Source organism: Kogia breviceps, chromosome 17 (assembly GCF_026419965.1).
Source record: "Kogia breviceps isolate mKogBre1 chromosome 17, mKogBre1 haplotype 1, whole genome shotgun sequence".
Taxonomy (NCBI): Eukaryota; Metazoa; Chordata; class Mammalia; order Artiodactyla; family Physeteridae; genus Kogia; species Kogia breviceps.
Window position 1 is genome coordinate 5,731,063 of NC_081326.1, and position 17,165 is coordinate 5,748,227.

Consider the following 17,165-nt stretch of genomic DNA (forward strand, 5'->3'; position numbering starts at 1 on the left):
ACTGGCTCGTTTCTGCAGGTGACCAGCACTCCCTGGACAACGTTAAGGAGTGGACCGCATCTGGGAATTTGGACTTACACCGTCTCACACTCTCCAGGTTTCATATATGTAACCCTCATCTTTCCAAGTGAACGGTCAGCTCCGGGATTCTAACACTGCACCTAACTCCTAGCGGATTGGAGGCACAATGAAGACACTCCGAAAGCATGTGAAGATTAGGGTGAAAAGCTAGCGTGAAGCACTGCTGCAGGGAAGGCAGTTGTCTGCTGTTTGCTGGGAAGCAGCCCCCCGGGCTGCCATAATCAGAAATGAGGCTGCTTTGGGGAAAGCACGAACAGCCACAGAAACAAGAAAATACCCCAGGTAACACAGCAGCTGTTGACCAAAGGTCCCAATCTGTATCTTCCTGGTGGGGGGAATGGCCATTGCCAGCCACTGATACTCTCATGATGGGGTAAGAAGCCACGACACACACACACAGTCAATACCTAAATGTGTAACTGCATATATTCATGTAGAAGGAGAGACAGAGATACATATATAGATGAGAACAGCTTACTTTTATTCTACATGAATATAGTTACATGGTTGAGCCTGACTCGTCTCCTCATCCTGGTAACTGTTCAAGCACTGTAAGATATGTGTACCACACATTTTAAAGCATTTTCTTTAAAGCATTTTAAAGAAAATGCTTTAAAATGCTAATCGCTTGGGGCTTCCCTGGTGGCGCAGTGGTTGAGAGTCCGCCTGCCGATGCGGGGGACGCGGGTTCGTGCCCCGGTCCGGGAGGGTCCCACGTGCCGCGGAGCGGCTGGGCCCGTGAGCCGTGGCCGCCGGGCCTGCGTGTCCGGAGCCTGTGCTCCGCAACGGGAGAGGCCACAGCGGTGAGAGTCCCGGGTACCGCAAAAAAAAAAAAAAAAAAAAAAAAGCTAATAGCTTTATTTGTCTTTTGATAGTCTTAATAATATAATGGTTTTAGCAATAGCCTTTATGAATCTATCATCTTAATAAAAGAGGGACTTTATTTTTCATCCAGATCATTTTCAAGTTTCATAATGTATGAAGGATTGGTCCTATCTCAATTTGGTAAGCCATTATTTACATCTGCTGGTTAGCAGAAAATGTGATTAACTATGCATTGCATATAAAAATATGAAAAATGTTAAGAGTGTGATATGTTTGGGGGCTTGAATAATATTTTATTAAAGACAATAAAGATTTTGATTAAAAAAACCCCCAAATCCCTTAAATGTTAATAGTACTTTTCAAATGTAACAAATCTTGAGAAAGTTTTTGCCGATCCTGAATTACAAAAAGGAGTTGAATCCTCCTTTCTGTCAAATAGTACTTAGATTTCCCTGGGGAATTTGTATACGCCCTTAAATTCAGAGAAGCTCAACATATCCATTTTGTTATTATGTATCTATCAAAATGCTAAATATATTTATTAGGTGGAGGGGGAACAAAAGATCTGTTCTCTGGATTACTACGGCATCTGTGGTATTTTTTAATGGTCGAGAAAAGGCAAGTTGAATCGAATATTTTAACGACTGCCCCAAATGGTTAAAGACTCTGCAGCACGTCATACCTTTTCTCCAATGGAGTGTGTGTTGCTTCTGGCAGAGAAATGTACATGAATGACTAATCTAAAAAAGACAAATATTATGTTCCTGTAGGTACTGTTTGTCCACATAAGAGAACTCAGCACTTTCAAACTGGAAAAAACTGAAACGGAAAAAAAAAACAAAACCCGCTCTCAAAATGTTCCCATATGCTCTAGATAAGAACAGTTAATGAATAATGAAGGAAGTGGTGTCTTGGAGTGAGACTGGTTCATTGTTCTCCTGAAAAGCATTTTCGACTAATTCTCCTATGACTCCATGACTAAATGGATTTATAATGCACCACTTTAATGTTAATAATCTACTCGCCCAAATCAAGCAAACAGCAAGACAAAGACTGAGTCATTTTGTGATTTAAAAAAAAAAAAAAAAAAAAATCAACACTGGTCGTATGAGCCAATCTTAGCAAACATTAGTTCTCCACACTGTTCTTTCTGCCCCCACGATTTTGGGGACCAGGCAGAAATACGTTCCTTTAGATGTCTTGTAATTTTGCTGATAAGTTTTCTCCATAAAAATAGCTCTACTCAGAGGCTGGGCCCATGAGCCGCTGCGCCTGCGCGTCCGGAGCCTGTGCTCCGCAACGGGAGAGGCCACAACAGTGAGAGGCCCGCGCACCGCAAAAAAAAAAAAAAAAAAAAAAAAAAAAGCTCTACTCAGAAAATGAAACTGTTCATCTAAAACAGATCAACTATACATTATAATTAATTATCAAATATATCAATTTAACAGTGGTATGGGTTAGGAATGATTAGTAGTGATTGATTAAGTGTTAAGACTACAAAAGAGACTTAAGTTTAGGGTTCAAATTTCTTTAGCTAAATTGAAAGTATTATGGCAGTCTCGGTGCATTTAGACTCCACAACACATTATATTACACTTTTTTAAAAGCTGGAATATTTGTATTATTTTAGATGACTACACAACTTAGAAGTGTCAGCAAAAAAAAAAAAAAAACAACAAAAACCAAAAAACAATAATGATCCTGTACTTGTCTGGGGAAAATTTTAAGGGTTCCACTGGGGACAAAGGAGTTCGTTTATTGGATCAGAACTAGTTATCAAGGTCCTACTATGAGCCGAGCACAACTCACAATACCGTTATCGATGATGTCCACATGGAAGTCTGGATAGTGAAACCAAGTGAGCTCTCAGGGTGCCTAGGTCCTCTCTTCTGCAAAGAGCTTGCCCGGCAGAACTCTTCCCCTCCGCCGCGGGTGGGGTGTGGGGCACGGCCTGAGTGCTAAGCGAAGGGCCAGGAGGGAAGGCGAGAGCCGGAAGGACACGCGTGCCGCGCTCAGCTCGGGGACTGACTTACAGTCCGGGCTTGATCCATGGAGTGCTGTCATTCTTACTTAGGGCAGGGGGTGAGGGTGGAGCACTCCTCGGACCGAAACTAGGAGGAGACGCAGACAGCGCCCGTGGACGGGGGAAGGGCCGGGCACGCAGGAAGCACACATCCCACGGAGCCTTCAGGTACACGATTTCTCTCCTGAACAGGCTTCCGTTCTCACTTGCTGTTTATTCTTCTCACTCCCACCTCTTTTCCATCTAGGCTCTGTGTTGCTTTTCCCCGATTCCCCCTCAACGCTTTAGGAAATATTTTATTAACAATTGCAGGGTGCAGCTAGCGACTGAAACTTCATTGCCAGGGCCTGGGGAGTCTTGCTTATGGGCCTACTTAGAACCTCTTTGTCCAAGGGCAGTTAGGAGCACATAACGATGTTTTTCTTCCCTCTCTTTGTTTGCCAAGTGCTATTTAAATAATGGATACCCAGCCAGAAAAAAAAAGATGCCTTGAAGAGTAACAACACCATGATGTCCTTCCCAGATGTTTGCCTTTAGGATGAGAAATGAGTTACACAGAAACAAGATGGGGAATTGCTGGCTAGACACCAATACAGTAAGGGACACATGCTGTGGGAGTGATCGATGGTTCAAAAATCAAATATGTCAGCAATCGATGATGCTATTAAAGAGACTACCATAAAATGTCCATGTGGGGACAGAGAAGCATTTGAAAAATTCAGAAATTAATCTGCAACCTCAGGCAACGTCTGGAGCTCTGCCTCCCGCTGTGGTCAGCATTCCTTAAAATCACAAAGTTTTTTAAAAAGTTAATTTGACGTAAAAGTTGAAAAATATGACCTCTGAGGAAAGGTTAAAGGAACTGGGGTTATTTGGTAAAACACAACTGCAGGACTGACCTAATAATGTCAAAACACTTGAAATTGACTGTTCTTCAAGCATTCAGGTGTCTGAAGCAGACACAGTAGAGTGAAAGTGCAGTAAAGATACTTCAGTCTAACTGTAATAAGGAACTTCCTGGAAGGAATCTAAATCTCTTGCTGCAGTGTAACTTAACATTACAAGGTTAATTAAACACAAACAGACTACCAAGGAAAGTTGTGGAATCCTGGCTCTTAGATAGAAAACCACGAATCTTAACTGGTTTAGGCTTACTTCTGTCTGGAATTAAGAGACTGGATTGAATAACTCCCCAAGTTTGCTTACAGTATATTCGATAACTGGTCTTACAGCTTTTTAATTTCTTCCACGCGTGGGCGAGGCACGGACCCACATGAACAACTAGGGGTGAAGAAAAAGCACAGCAAGCCCTATACACAAAGTGAATCTTGAGTTTTTGTACCTGGCATAAGAAAGGAAAAGTGTTATTTTTAAATTGACTCCTTTCCTGAACGCTATTAAGGAGAGAGGTCTAGTTTGAAACAACATTTTACACTATGGCACTAAAAGACAGTCCCAAACCATGAGCGCGTACTGAGTCCACTGAACTACTTATCAATACTACATTCAAAGGAGTCTGTTTTGAGCAAAGAAAGGGCTTAAGTAGAGCTTAACAACCAACCACCACCAATGCTTATTTTTAGCCTTATTAGGAATCTGACATTAAAAGAAAACAACCAAACCACACACTTTTATTATATATGGTAAAAAATAAGAACAAAAAAAACCAGCCCATTTTTTCACAGTATTACAGTGGTTTAATACATTGCCCTCATGTGCTGCAATATTCAAAAAGGGATAATTTGTGGAAAAAATGGCTGTAACTGCTAAACATTTAATGAATTATGGTATAATTCTAAATAATTATCCTTCGTCTTTTTTACTCTGTCAAAGTGGGCAAAATCATTTCTTTTTATTGCTTTTCTCTCCCTAATTTTTAAAGAAAGAAACAAACCAGGGTGACATCCATTCCATTTTAAGCTAATGCTTCTATTATTTCATGTCTGAATGGGGCTGACATCATCAGCTCCTTCGTGTCCCAAAAGATACTTAGCTCTAGTCCACTGTTACATACTTTATGCATTACATGAAATAAGATATCTCCAGATTTTGAAAATATTTATTTTAAAAACAGCAATCAAATTGTGTGTAATCACATTTTCTGCCTGGCTTTGAAAGCTACATTATTCAATATGCCAGTGGTCCTTTCCATCATGGCGACATATTAGCAATTCATGCTGCTCTAATACGTCTTACTTCCTTGATGTACAGCACTCCCTACAGACGCAGAGAAACACTCCTGCTTCAGTTCCGTGTGTCCTGCGCAGTACCTACCAAAGTGATGGTTGTCAAAACAGCTGTACAGTGGCCTTTGAATGCAAAGTGTGCCATGACTGAAAGCTTCAAATGACAATAAATCTGAGTATATACATTATGCTTGCTTTTGTTGCCTGGAAAAACTAAGGCATTCGGGAAATAAACCCCCCAATTTTACTGCCTTTTAACATCTTTTTCCATTTTAAACTCCAGAACTGGAAATTTGAAGCATTCAAAGAAATTGAAATCTCCTTTGTTGCTTTTTTCATTGTAAATTTTCTATACTGTGTCATTAGGAACCACACTCTACAAAAAGCCCAGGTTCTAAATGAATCCTTTCTGTGAGGCCATTCTAAAACTTTGCACGGTTTTTCTTTGTATGAAAGAGCTTCTGTTGCCTGCAAAAAGAACAAGCGATCACCACATATATCGGCCAGGCAGGAGCCTTCGATGACTTTATACAAGGTTGCATTTTGCCTTTTACCAGTCCACGGTGAAACCCAGCAGTGACTGTGCCGGGGTGGAGAGAAAAAGGAGAGGCTCTTGATTTCAGTTTGTACGAATCAAAAGATTTCTCTTAACCCATGAATACTTAATATGAACATTTTCTTATTTTACCCTTCTCCCAAAATAGCTCTGTAGTTTCTTTTTAACAACATGAAATCAATATCACTGTCTTCTTAATGGCAGAATAATATTTTCCACTCAAAAGAAATGTTCTGTCCAAAAGGTTCAAATGTCTTAATAACCGATTAGGTTTTGGGGTGGGGGGACAGGTAAAACACTGAGAATCTAGTCCAAGTGATGGTGGGAAAAATGACTAAGTAACTAACGTGACAAGTTGAGTGAGTCGTGACTCTGGATCATAGTTGTGTGGTTGACAGAGAATGAATCATAGGAAAATGCCAGCCCTGGAAAGGACCTCAGAGATCAACTCGTCTTGTGGTTTTCCGTCTTCTTTGGGGGCAGAATCCTATGTTCAAGGGAATTTTTACAAGAGATGTGAACAAGTGAAATGAATAAGAGCAGCAGCGCTCTGGCTGATGCCCGGCTTCCCCTGGCTCCCCCTGATCTAGTCCAGCCCCACTGGTTACAGGCAGGGCGCAGTGAACTGTCCACGGCTAACAACCTTACCCCAGGCAGGGCCCGGCCTTCCAGACTCTCATTCCAGGGCTCTTCTAACCAGATTCCACTCTTGGAAAAGCACAGGCGGTCAATTATCCACTATCAAAATAATTCAGGAATTTTGAGAAAAATGGAACTCTTGCATATTGGGTCATGAGTGGCTGTTTAACTTGGACCTAGAGAATCAGAACTAGTTGGCAGTTGTTCAACAGTATATACTAATAGAAATTCTACACTGTTTATAGCCTGGCCTTGGAAAATATGGACTTCAAGACGATGGAATCTTTTTTCAAGCGCCAGAAATCTGACTTTTTGCAGGAGTCCTGACTAACGACTAACACATAAAATGGCAGAGGCCAGAATATACAAAAAGGAAGTGGTGGGAAATTTGGGGAGGAAAAACTGTCACCCTATGTATGTTTCACCCCTGTATATGTTTATGGCAAGTCTCAGAAGGCAATCTAGATTTTCTACCCTGGTGACCTTTTTATCAGAAAGGGATTCCCACTGAATATATCTAGCACCTACTGTGTGACAGGCCCTACTTTACAGATATTAACTACGTTAATACTACAACAGTATGAGATCAAGTGTCTTATTATACCTATTTTACAGGTAAGGAAACTGAGGCACAGAAAGGTTTTATGTCAGTTGCTCAATGTCCTGCAGCTGGGATAGGTCTGTGCCGGGATTTGAACTGCGGTAGTTGTGGTCCAAAGATGTCAATTTTAATCAAAATGATGTATAAGAACACTGAGTAGAAGGTAAAGACTTCTTTGGTGACTAGCAGGCTTATTGCCTTTTTGGGGGGGGCGCAGATGTGAAGAAGATTAAAGATTTAAGTATAAATAACTCCTTTGGAATATCTTCTCTCGTGCATTTTAACTTCTCCAAAAGAGTTGTACACATACAGTCTTGCTTGTCATATTTTATTTAGCAAACTTATATAATAATGCTTCCTATGTGCCAACCAATGGTCTAAGCAATTCTTAAATATTCATTTCACTCCATGAGGTAAGGACAATCATTATCCTTGTTTTTCAGGTAAGGAAGCTGGGGTATTCACTGGTTGACCCACTGAGCAAGTCTCTTAAGTACCCTGAATCTCCATTTTTCATTTGTAATATTGGGATAATAATACTCACTCAGATATTGATTTCTAATTACAGACTAAATTTTTTTACATCTAATATATTAGAAATTTGTTGGTAATGCTTATAATCAGTAAAACTGTTATCACTTATGTTGCCAGCGGGGATAAGAAACAGGCAGATATAAGAAAATTTAAATTTAAAACAAATTTTCAGAAAAGATTATATATCATACAAAACAGCAACATATATAATAATGCATGTATGTTAAACATCACAGTAACCTCTAAAATATATACAACATCTAAATGAGAATTAAAATATTTTCATCTCTTTGATCCATTCAGATTCTAAAACTCCATCATGTGAAAGTACTAACACAAAGATCTGAGCACCCCACTAACAGCAGAAGGCTCGGCTTTAATAACACTGAAGAGCTTCTGGAAAATAAAACTGACGACAGTTGATCCTATACATAAAGCTACCTAGGGTGGCTTATATACTTACAAGATTTTTAAATCTACAGCAAGTTCATTATTTAGAATCCACAAGTGTCAGCTTTTATTAGTTGTTCCCAAACTGTTGGTGACCTTGAAAGGAGTTATCAGAAAGAGCCCTGTAATTTCTAGGTGGGAAGCTTTTACTTCCTGATTCTGTAGCCATTATATCCTCATCTATATGAACACGGATCACCTGAATTGTGCACTATTCCATTTCATACATATATCATAAATACAGGGGCTTCCCTGGTGGCTCAGTGGTTAAGAATCCTCCTGTCAATGCAGGGGACATGGGTTTGAGCCCTGGTCCAGGAAGATCCCACATGCCGCGGAGCAGCTAAGCCCGTGCACCACAACTGCTGAGCCTGCGAGCCACAACTACTGAGCCTGCGAGCCACAACTACTGAAGCCTGCGCGCCTAGAGCCCGTGCTCCGCAACAAGAGAAGCCACTGCAACGAGAAGCCCGCGCACCGCAACGAAGAGCAGACTCCGCTCGCCGCAACCAGAGAAAAGCCCATGCACAGCAAGGAAGACCCAACGCAGCCAGAAATAATAAATAAATAAATAATAAATAAATTTATTTTTTAAAAAAAAAATATATATATATGTCAACAACTGATAAACCAATCAATCATCTGGTTAAATTTTGTGATCACACTATACACGAGCAAAGTTGATGGGAAAGAGTTTTAGTCAGTTTTTACAAAGACACATGAAAAAAGTATCATATAGACCTAAAGTTACTTCGAAGAAAATAATCCTTAGCCCTTTGTAAATATAAAATATGGCAGTATGAAGGGCTGTTCATCTTTAGATTCATTGGTTTGGGAATGATGTGCAAACAACTTAAGAGCTCGTATTTCTGTTCTCACTGTCACCACCCTGTGTGTCTCTACACTGCTTACCTGAGTTACAGCAACAGAGGGCTCCTCAGACTACACAACTCCAGTTTCTTGCCACTGCGATCCCTCCAGAGAGATGCCAGAAGGATCTTCCCATGACACTGCTTTCATAATGCTTTTGCCTTGAGTGAAAACAGCCACTGGTTTCTTAGATTCCATCATATCAAGCCCACAGTCCTTAGAGTGATTTTTGAAACCTTTTGTCAAATCTCCTAACTTAAAATATCCAACCTGCTTTTCAAATGCTCTCTCTCCTAGATGCCTTTTCTTTCCTTTCTGTTTGTCTAAATAGAAACCATCTTTCAAGACCTGACTGACGTCCTACCCTTTCCACTAAGTTTTATAAACTACCCAAACCAGATGACTGTAATGTCTTCTTCCAACCAGGATTCCTACTGGGTTCATGGCCAGTAAAATTGCGTTTAGCCCTTCTCCTGTCTCTAACTGCTTGATGTTTCACTCAAACTCTTTCATACTTAAGTTACGTGTTTTCTGTAGTCTCCAAGCTCCTGAAGGACAGTGACCATATTTTATCAGTCATTGGAGCCCTTTCAAACATTGAGAGCACAGAAGGCATATAAAATGTCCACACTGATGGGCGGCGTTCTGAACACATGACAGCTCAAGATAAGACCGGAGACGCCCCCTGTTTCTCAAAGGAATTAGCAGACTCCAGCAAAGCCGGCCTTTCCAACTCTATTAGATTTCGATCGCAACTTTGCAGTATTATCCAACTCTGGCTCCTGCAATCCAGTCAGAGATCCAAGCCTTGAAAAAGGACTCTTAAAACAAATTTCATCTCCAAATCTACTTTCTTCAAGACCACGCTGGCTTAAAAAATGGGTTTCCTGCAGATTTCATGTTAAATCAACATAATCAACTGGACCTATGCTGTCCAGGATAGTAGCCACAAGGTACATATTGCTACCTTAAATGTAATTAAAATACAATAAAATAAAAATCAGTCTTTCAGCCACGCTAGCCACATTTAAAGTGTTCAATAGCCAATGACTATTGCCACTGGACAGCATGCATAGCAGAAAAGCCATCATCAGCGAGAGTTCTACCGGACAGTGCTGAGCCTATCCAAAGTCTTGCCAAAACTTAATTTGTTGGAGCAGCTTTTTACTTACAGCACAAAATGCTAGGACCAGTACTGTGAGAGGCAAACTAGAGGGTCCACCGCAGAATACGGTTCGGAGGCACTGGAAGGTCTCACCATCCTATGAAAAACCCAAGTAGACTCACCTCGCCAAGAAATGGATGGCAAATCAGAGCTTCACTTGCTTAGTTTAGGCTGAACGGGGACCCTCTGCCTTGTAAAGTGTGGAAAGTTCCAAGGGAAATACCACGTTGATGGGAAAATACCAAAGTCCGGTTTCTGACAGTGGGTTGGGTGGAAAGGAGCAAAAAGAATTAGGATGAGCAGAGGCTCCTGACAAGGAAAGAGGGATACGTAGTAGAGGAAGGGCCTAGAAAGTGATGCTACACAGCTGCGACTAGATCCAGTCCTGAGCACATCATCTGAGGGTGGAGTGACTTAGCAAGGGCGGCAAAACTGGGAAAATCCCAGGTGCATGTATACCGAGGTTGCACAAGCATCTCTTAAAGAGTGAGTGGTGAATTGGGAGGGTCCTGGAATGCTAAGAAGGCACATTATATAAAAGAAACAGGGCTTTGAGACTAAAACTATAGAACTGAGGATCTCGTTATCCTCCTACGGCCCAACCTCACCGGCACGTGAGGAAGAAGCGCAGAGGACAAAACGGGCGTTTCGGGTGCTGCGCCCGTCCTTCCTCTCCTTCTCAGGGAACAGGGAAGTCTGTGCAGCATGACACGGATGCCTTACTGGCTCATGAACTGGGTCTGAAGGCTTAGCCCCAAAGAGGAACAGGCACGTGAGTTTTCAAGGTCGCTACTTTGAAGTACAACATGAATCAGATTTACACACTTACCACGTTTTCTAAAAAAATCCATCTTCCATTTTATGAAGTCACGGTTCATACTCTTAGGATAAATCTATACAGGTGGAGTATCATCTAAAAACCGGGACAACAGTGTCGAGTTTTTTGCTCCTGCTGGTGCTGGAACAAGTCCTTCCCTCTTGTGCACCCAGCTAGCTGCCAGTTCTCAGGAGAATTCCATACCCTACCATGGCCTGTACACTAGGCTCAGGGCTTCATTCCCCCAAGACTACTACGGGACCTCTTTCCACTCTCCTCCTTCCCCCCTCTATGTTCATGATTAACAGAAAAGCCTTCTTGTGAAGTCACTCAAGTTAGAGATATATCACCAAATGATTTAGGTAAGTGATAACACGAAACGCTTTCCTACCGGAAACACAAGATGAGCAAGTTAATCGATCTGTTCATTGTGAATATGACAGAACTGTTCAGTGGCTTATAAAAATGACAACAGAGATGGTTGGACTGTTAAGTGACTGAACAACGCAAACCAAAGAACGCTCATTAGAAGTCACTGTTAACCTGAGAGAGAGTTTCATTACATGGTAGAAAGCTCTGCCCTTGGCCATATACCACTGACAATATTCTCTACTCCTTGAGATATAGACAGAGAAATTATTAAGGTTTTAGATGACATAAAAATCAGACGGAGAGGTTTTATGATGTCAGTATTTCTCAAGCATGGGACACTTGTCAAAAATACAGACTCTTGGACTTCCTGGGTAGGGGCTGGGCATTCCATTTTTGCTAGTCTTCTAGGTGACACATAGTCTCACTAAATTTGAGAAGTGTAGAACATTAGAAGATTCAAAGTGACACACAAAGTCCAAGAGACAGAAACATTTTAGTAGAGATAAATTTTGACCACCCAAATTACACCTTCAAAAGAAAGATGAAAATTGTTTTCTTGCTTTCCTATCATATACATTGGTGGAATTTGAGAGTGGGAAATAGGGGAGCAACCAACTTTCACAGCACTTCCTAGAAGAAGTGGGGATCTTGCTTGGGGTGAAGAATCCTGCACTAGATGAGATGTGGCACCTTTATGATAACTTTTTATCTAAAAGCTAGCAAGACATTTTGACCCTATGACCACACATGCAGTGTCAAATAGTACTTAGGACTTTGGGTTATAAATATGAGTGATCAAACATGTAATTAATTGATTTTGCCTTGACTTAAATGGAAAATTGCTTTAGGGTTTTACAGGATTTATGGATTTAGGATTTCGTAGCTAAAAACGATTCTAGTCTCAGAGAGCCACGTTACGATGACTGAAAGCTTCTCGCGTTAATTTAGACCTTGTCCTCGCCGTGTCCCCTGCTCCCCACCACCAATCAGTAAGCAGACCCCTTACCACAGAAATGGAGTTGGGAAGCAGTGCTCCGTCCTGCCCCAGCATATTGGAGACGGTGATTTCAGGTAGGTCCATGTTTTGTGGATGGAACGGCAGCAGGCCATTGTGGTTCATCGGGTGACACAGAGAGTGGTAACCAGGTTCGACGTCATTCAGGTGCACCAGCGAGTGGTCGGGGAGGGAAGGAGGGGTGATGGGTGGGATGTTAAAGTCTTCGCTTTCCAGGCTCGGACCAGGGTAGGACTGAAAAGACAACGGTGATATTGAGGCAAATTATCATCCCCTTCTTCTCATCATGGTGAGCAAACACACACGACCCTTTCAGATATTATTACAAGCATCATTAAGGATTTGGCAAAGACACTGCAAACACTCAGATTATCCTGCTGCAATTTCTCTAAAACGCATGGAAGAAAATCGCCTCGAAGGCATAGCCACTTCTCGTATAAAGAGTGCCGCCATTAAGCAGTTTTATTGTTCCAAGAAGCTGAACTCAAACAGATGTCAAAGTTCCCATTAAAATGCTCCAGAGTTTTAATCTAGCTGAATACCTTTTTTTCATGGGAATTGTGGGAAGGAAAGGCAATTTATAAAATTAATATTTGATCAAACATGTTTCATAGGGCTCCCTACTGCTCAGATCATGAGGTGTAATAAAATGAATTCCAGAAGTTCTGAGGCAATTGCTTCTGGGTTTTGAAGAGCTACATGCTCACAAGTGACAAAGAAAAAAGTCTGGTAAAGCAGTAGCTTAACCATGTTGCATAAGTGTGACTTCAGAGAAAGTGTCATATATGAAGATAATGCCACTAAAAGGTATTTTTATCATGAAGATTAGGCCATCAAAATAAGAATGAAGATGGCTTTCTTCATTTCTGACTATTCACATTTATTTGATCTACCCCTAGAAGACAGTAAATCATTTTGTAATCATTTAAATGCAGTTCTGCCAACTTTGAAAGACAAAATTAGACAAATATCATTATAATACTAATTTAGGAATAAAAGTCAATCAGTAAAATAAGTAACAACATACGTGGGGCTTTTTCTTTTAGAAAGTAGCTTTTAGATAAAACAGGAAGGGAGGGAGCAGAGAAGGAAGGCAAGAGTATGTGAGGACACTCCTGCTTACAGATGGAATGTGGTAAACATGGAACATATAAGGAGGAACTGAGTAATAAAATACCGTTACCAATTCATATCAAAACACAGCAGTTCTTAGCAGTCTTTAGAGAGCAGGTGCCACAACACGAAGAAAACAGAGCGGGTCCAGGTAACTCGTGCAAGCCTATCTTTCTAAGTGCGCGAATCTTGCCAGTGTCTGAGCACAGGGGTAGCAAAGACTCGCTTGTCCGGCAGCAGCACGCCTGCTGGAGTGTGCGAGGTTGGAAATGAGCAGGCAGAGGGTAGGAGCCAAAGAAAGGAGTGTAGGGTATTCATGGGGTGTTCAGCCAATCAGCTTCATGCTCCTGCTTCCAAGTGCCTGGGGTTATTTTTTTTCCGGATGACGTCTATTTGTCTAACAGAAAGGAAACCTTCAAGTTGTACTTGCTAAATGCTGTACAAGTTTTGATAGATTTGTTTAGGTTTTGTCAGGAGACACGATTAAATGAAGAGCTACTTGGAACATCTGGCATTGAGACGTGGTCACGTAGAGGCACGTGTGGGTTACAGACTGGGGGCGTATGAAGGAAAGATTTAATTCATCTCTGCAGATAATTTTTCTGAAGTATCTGAAGTTCTGTTAAAAGAAAAAAATCACCAGCACTAAAAGTTCAATCATAAGTTAACAAATTTTCCTCCTTACAGTATCTACCTCTTGTCTGAAAAATATACTAGTGCCCTGTGTCAAAACAGCAAGTTTGATTAAATTCTCACTTGCCTAAAATATTTTAGACCTCTAATCTGTAGACCTAAACCATCAGCCCTTGGTACACGTATTCACATAAGAAGCATAAAAGATGCAAAATGGTGGGGGGTGGGAGGGAGAGCCAGCACACTTATTAATGCTGGCTTCGTAGAAAGCGCTGTGTTGAGTCCTCTGCCTATGCTGTCTTCATTTAGCCCTTACAGTAACCCTTTGTGTAGCTATCATTACCCTGTTTTCCTGAAGAGAAAATTGAGAGTTTGAAGTTAAATAACTTTCACTTAGCTGTTAAGCAGTCAACTCAGTACATTTGAGGGATGGCTACATGAAGGAGGAGGAAGGCGTTTTTATTTCTAACACTTCCATAACTAGTTTAATTGCTATTATTTTATTTAGTTGAATGATACAAAGTTGCCAATAGTCAACTGCTTTTGATCAGTAACATTTCACAATTTAAGAATTAGTATTAGCATTAGTATCAGGTTTTTCCTCGAATTAGTATTAGCATTAGTATCAGGTTTTTCCTCGTCCCAAATTCCACCCCAATGCCCATCCCATTAAAATCAAATATTTACCCTATCAGAGCACAAGTATACACAATTTGTCTTTCTGTCAACATTTCAAAGGCTGAACTTGTTGATACGTTATCTTTTAAGAAGTTAATTGACATCTGTTTGAAACCTTCCTGAATAAGATACAATTAATGCCAGCCATAAAGGAAAAAGATGTCTTTAACTTTATAAATGCCATTAAACCTCTGAAAATACCCAGGGATAGTCTACCTATGGTGTACTATAACTTTACATTCTAGAATTTCTCCAGTAGTTAAATCTTAATTTGCGGTGTTTTAAAGGAAGGTTTAACTGGTATCACTTTATGTCCAGTGATAACAGTTGTACTGCAATTTAACTAAGCTACATGGTTTATTTTCATGTAATTACACATGAATGTTATTTAATCCGTGCACTTACATACCAAAACCACAGATTCCACAACTTAACTGGTAATGGGTAGTTATGTGGATCAAGAATTTTAACAACAAAAGGTTACTTAGTAGTTTCTATTCTTCACATCAGAAGTCATGAGATGGTTATTTGCCAGGAGCCTATTACAATGTAATAGATGCCATATAAAAGTATCACGGTAATTGTATAAATGTCAAAATGTCACAGAACTCACAAAAACTTCAATGCCAGACTAATTAGTAATTATTTTTTTAATTTGGAAATAAATTAGCTAATTCTTCAACATTGACTTCCATGGCATGACAACTTTATTTTGATTTCTTAAAACCTAATAAGTTTGACTTGAACCACAGTAAGTTACATATTAAGAGGCAATCTGCAGTTCTGGGGGTGATGTAACGATCGCGTTTGATTCCGTATCTTCCCTCATTCCCCATGAAGCTGCCTGGTTACACTCAGCGTTCAATGTTTGTTGAATGAATTAACAAATGAATCACTGAATGAACACACACAAGCAGAAAGGAATGAATGGGAAGAGGGCTCTCAAAGGCACGGAGCTTGTGACTGGTCCACTGTTACACCAGGGGCTTGAATAAACACCCCGTATTCCCAGGAACGGCACTGGCTAGGTGACCGCATGGTACGGAACACTGATCACTCGGCGTGTTGGGAGGCCAAGAGTCCGGTACCCTGTTAAAGATGTAAAGGCTTAGGCAGCCTGAGAAAGGCTGGGGTAGGGTAGTTTGGTGTCCCTCCCTGGCTGTTGATCTGTCCCCCTGAAGCGGTTTGCACTCACCACCCCCTGGTAACACAGAAGTCCCAGAGGATTCCTAAGGGCGAGTTTGGGGCCCCCTGGCTCTCAGAAGTTGCTGGAACCTAATCCCTACTGCAGCTAGCTAAGGACCTGGCGGAAGCCTTGGTTCCGCATCAGGATCCCTTGGGGATGGCTACCAGCAAGGGCCTCACCAGACAAGTGGACAGAGGGGGCATGAGAGGGAGCTCTGAGCACAGAAACCGGGACACTGGTGATGAGACCAGGGACTGAGTAGTCAGAGAAGCTTCAGTGAAAATCATTCCTTGCACTTCCTCCTGATTCAGGGTCCTTTTCTGATTTGGGCTTATTTTCCTCCTTCAAGTCTCAGTGAGGCCAGGTATTAAAAAAAAACTCTCATTCTCCAATTCTCTTGAGACCAAAGATCATTTGATCCTTCCTAAGACCTTGCACATCCCGATGAGCCACAGGGCTACTTTTTTTAGCCTGAGTTAGAGGCCACCAAGGAGTCAATCCATGGCTTCTGAGACTCTGGGGGGCTAGGTTCCAGGCTACAATGCTGGAGAAGAGCAGGTATGGACTTTCAAGGCGGCATCATCTTCCTTATCAGCCTTTATAGTGCCTTTTTACCCCTCCCAATCTAGAGATCAGAATCTTCTCAGCAGCTGTCTCTTCCCCCAAGAAATGATAAAAGTCAATGGTGACCATCTACACAAACGAAGAGAAAGTACTTAGGGTTAACGGTATGAAATTCAAGACAATATGCTTAATTTTATCTTGGACCTTCACCATGTTAATGAAAGGTAAACTGGAAACAAAGCAGCATGCAAAGTGATTTGCTCTAAACCATAGCTAGTCTGCGTGATCTAAATGAGTCAAAGACCTCAGAAGTATATTACTGCTACTCAACCAGATTCTCCCGGATCCTAAGTTACTCACTGGTCCTAGACACAGGAGACTCCCCTTCTGCTGCTGGCGCTGGGGTACGGCTCCATCCTAGAGTGGGAGGCTCTGTGAGTCCCTGTGTGCCCAGGGAGCAGAAGCCAAGAGTCATGATACGTGGGCAGAATGGGCTGTGCTTTCACGAGGCTTGGCTAATGCTGGACTGTCTATGAACTTCCTCAGAGGCCATAAGGGGACTGTTGGAAGCATTAAAGTAGTAATTTCAAAATATTATCATCCTCAAGAGACTATGTTTATGGTTCTAAATAATAGATCCAGTGACTATTTTAAGTCATTTTCTTGAAACCTTACCATTGGCATTTGCATATTTAGCTTACAAAGTGCTACATCTCTCTCTGATGAGGCGACAGATCTTGGACTGGCTGAGAGTACTTATAATGCTTCCTCAGTGACTGATAAGAAGGCCACGGAACATGCTGGAAAGACTGGAGGCTCTGGAGTCCAGCAGACAGGGCTGATTAGTGTGGGTTCTG

At 41.4% G+C, this 17,165-nt stretch overlaps 1 protein-coding gene across 7 annotated transcripts in view; it reads right to left on the bottom strand.

The window, feature by feature from the left end:
- Nucleotides 1-17,165, bottom strand: part of TOX (thymocyte selection associated high mobility group box) — a 298,710-nt gene that overhangs the window by 121,144 nt on the left and 160,401 nt on the right. For all 7 annotated transcript variants that reach the window (XM_067017308.1, XM_059043658.2, XM_067017309.1 and 4 more), the window contains one exon: nucleotides 12,126-12,368. In XM_067017308.1, coding sequence (XP_066873409.1) covers nucleotides 12,126-12,368 — 243 coding nt within the window. The remainder of the gene's footprint in view (nucleotides 1-12,125; nucleotides 12,369-17,165) is intronic.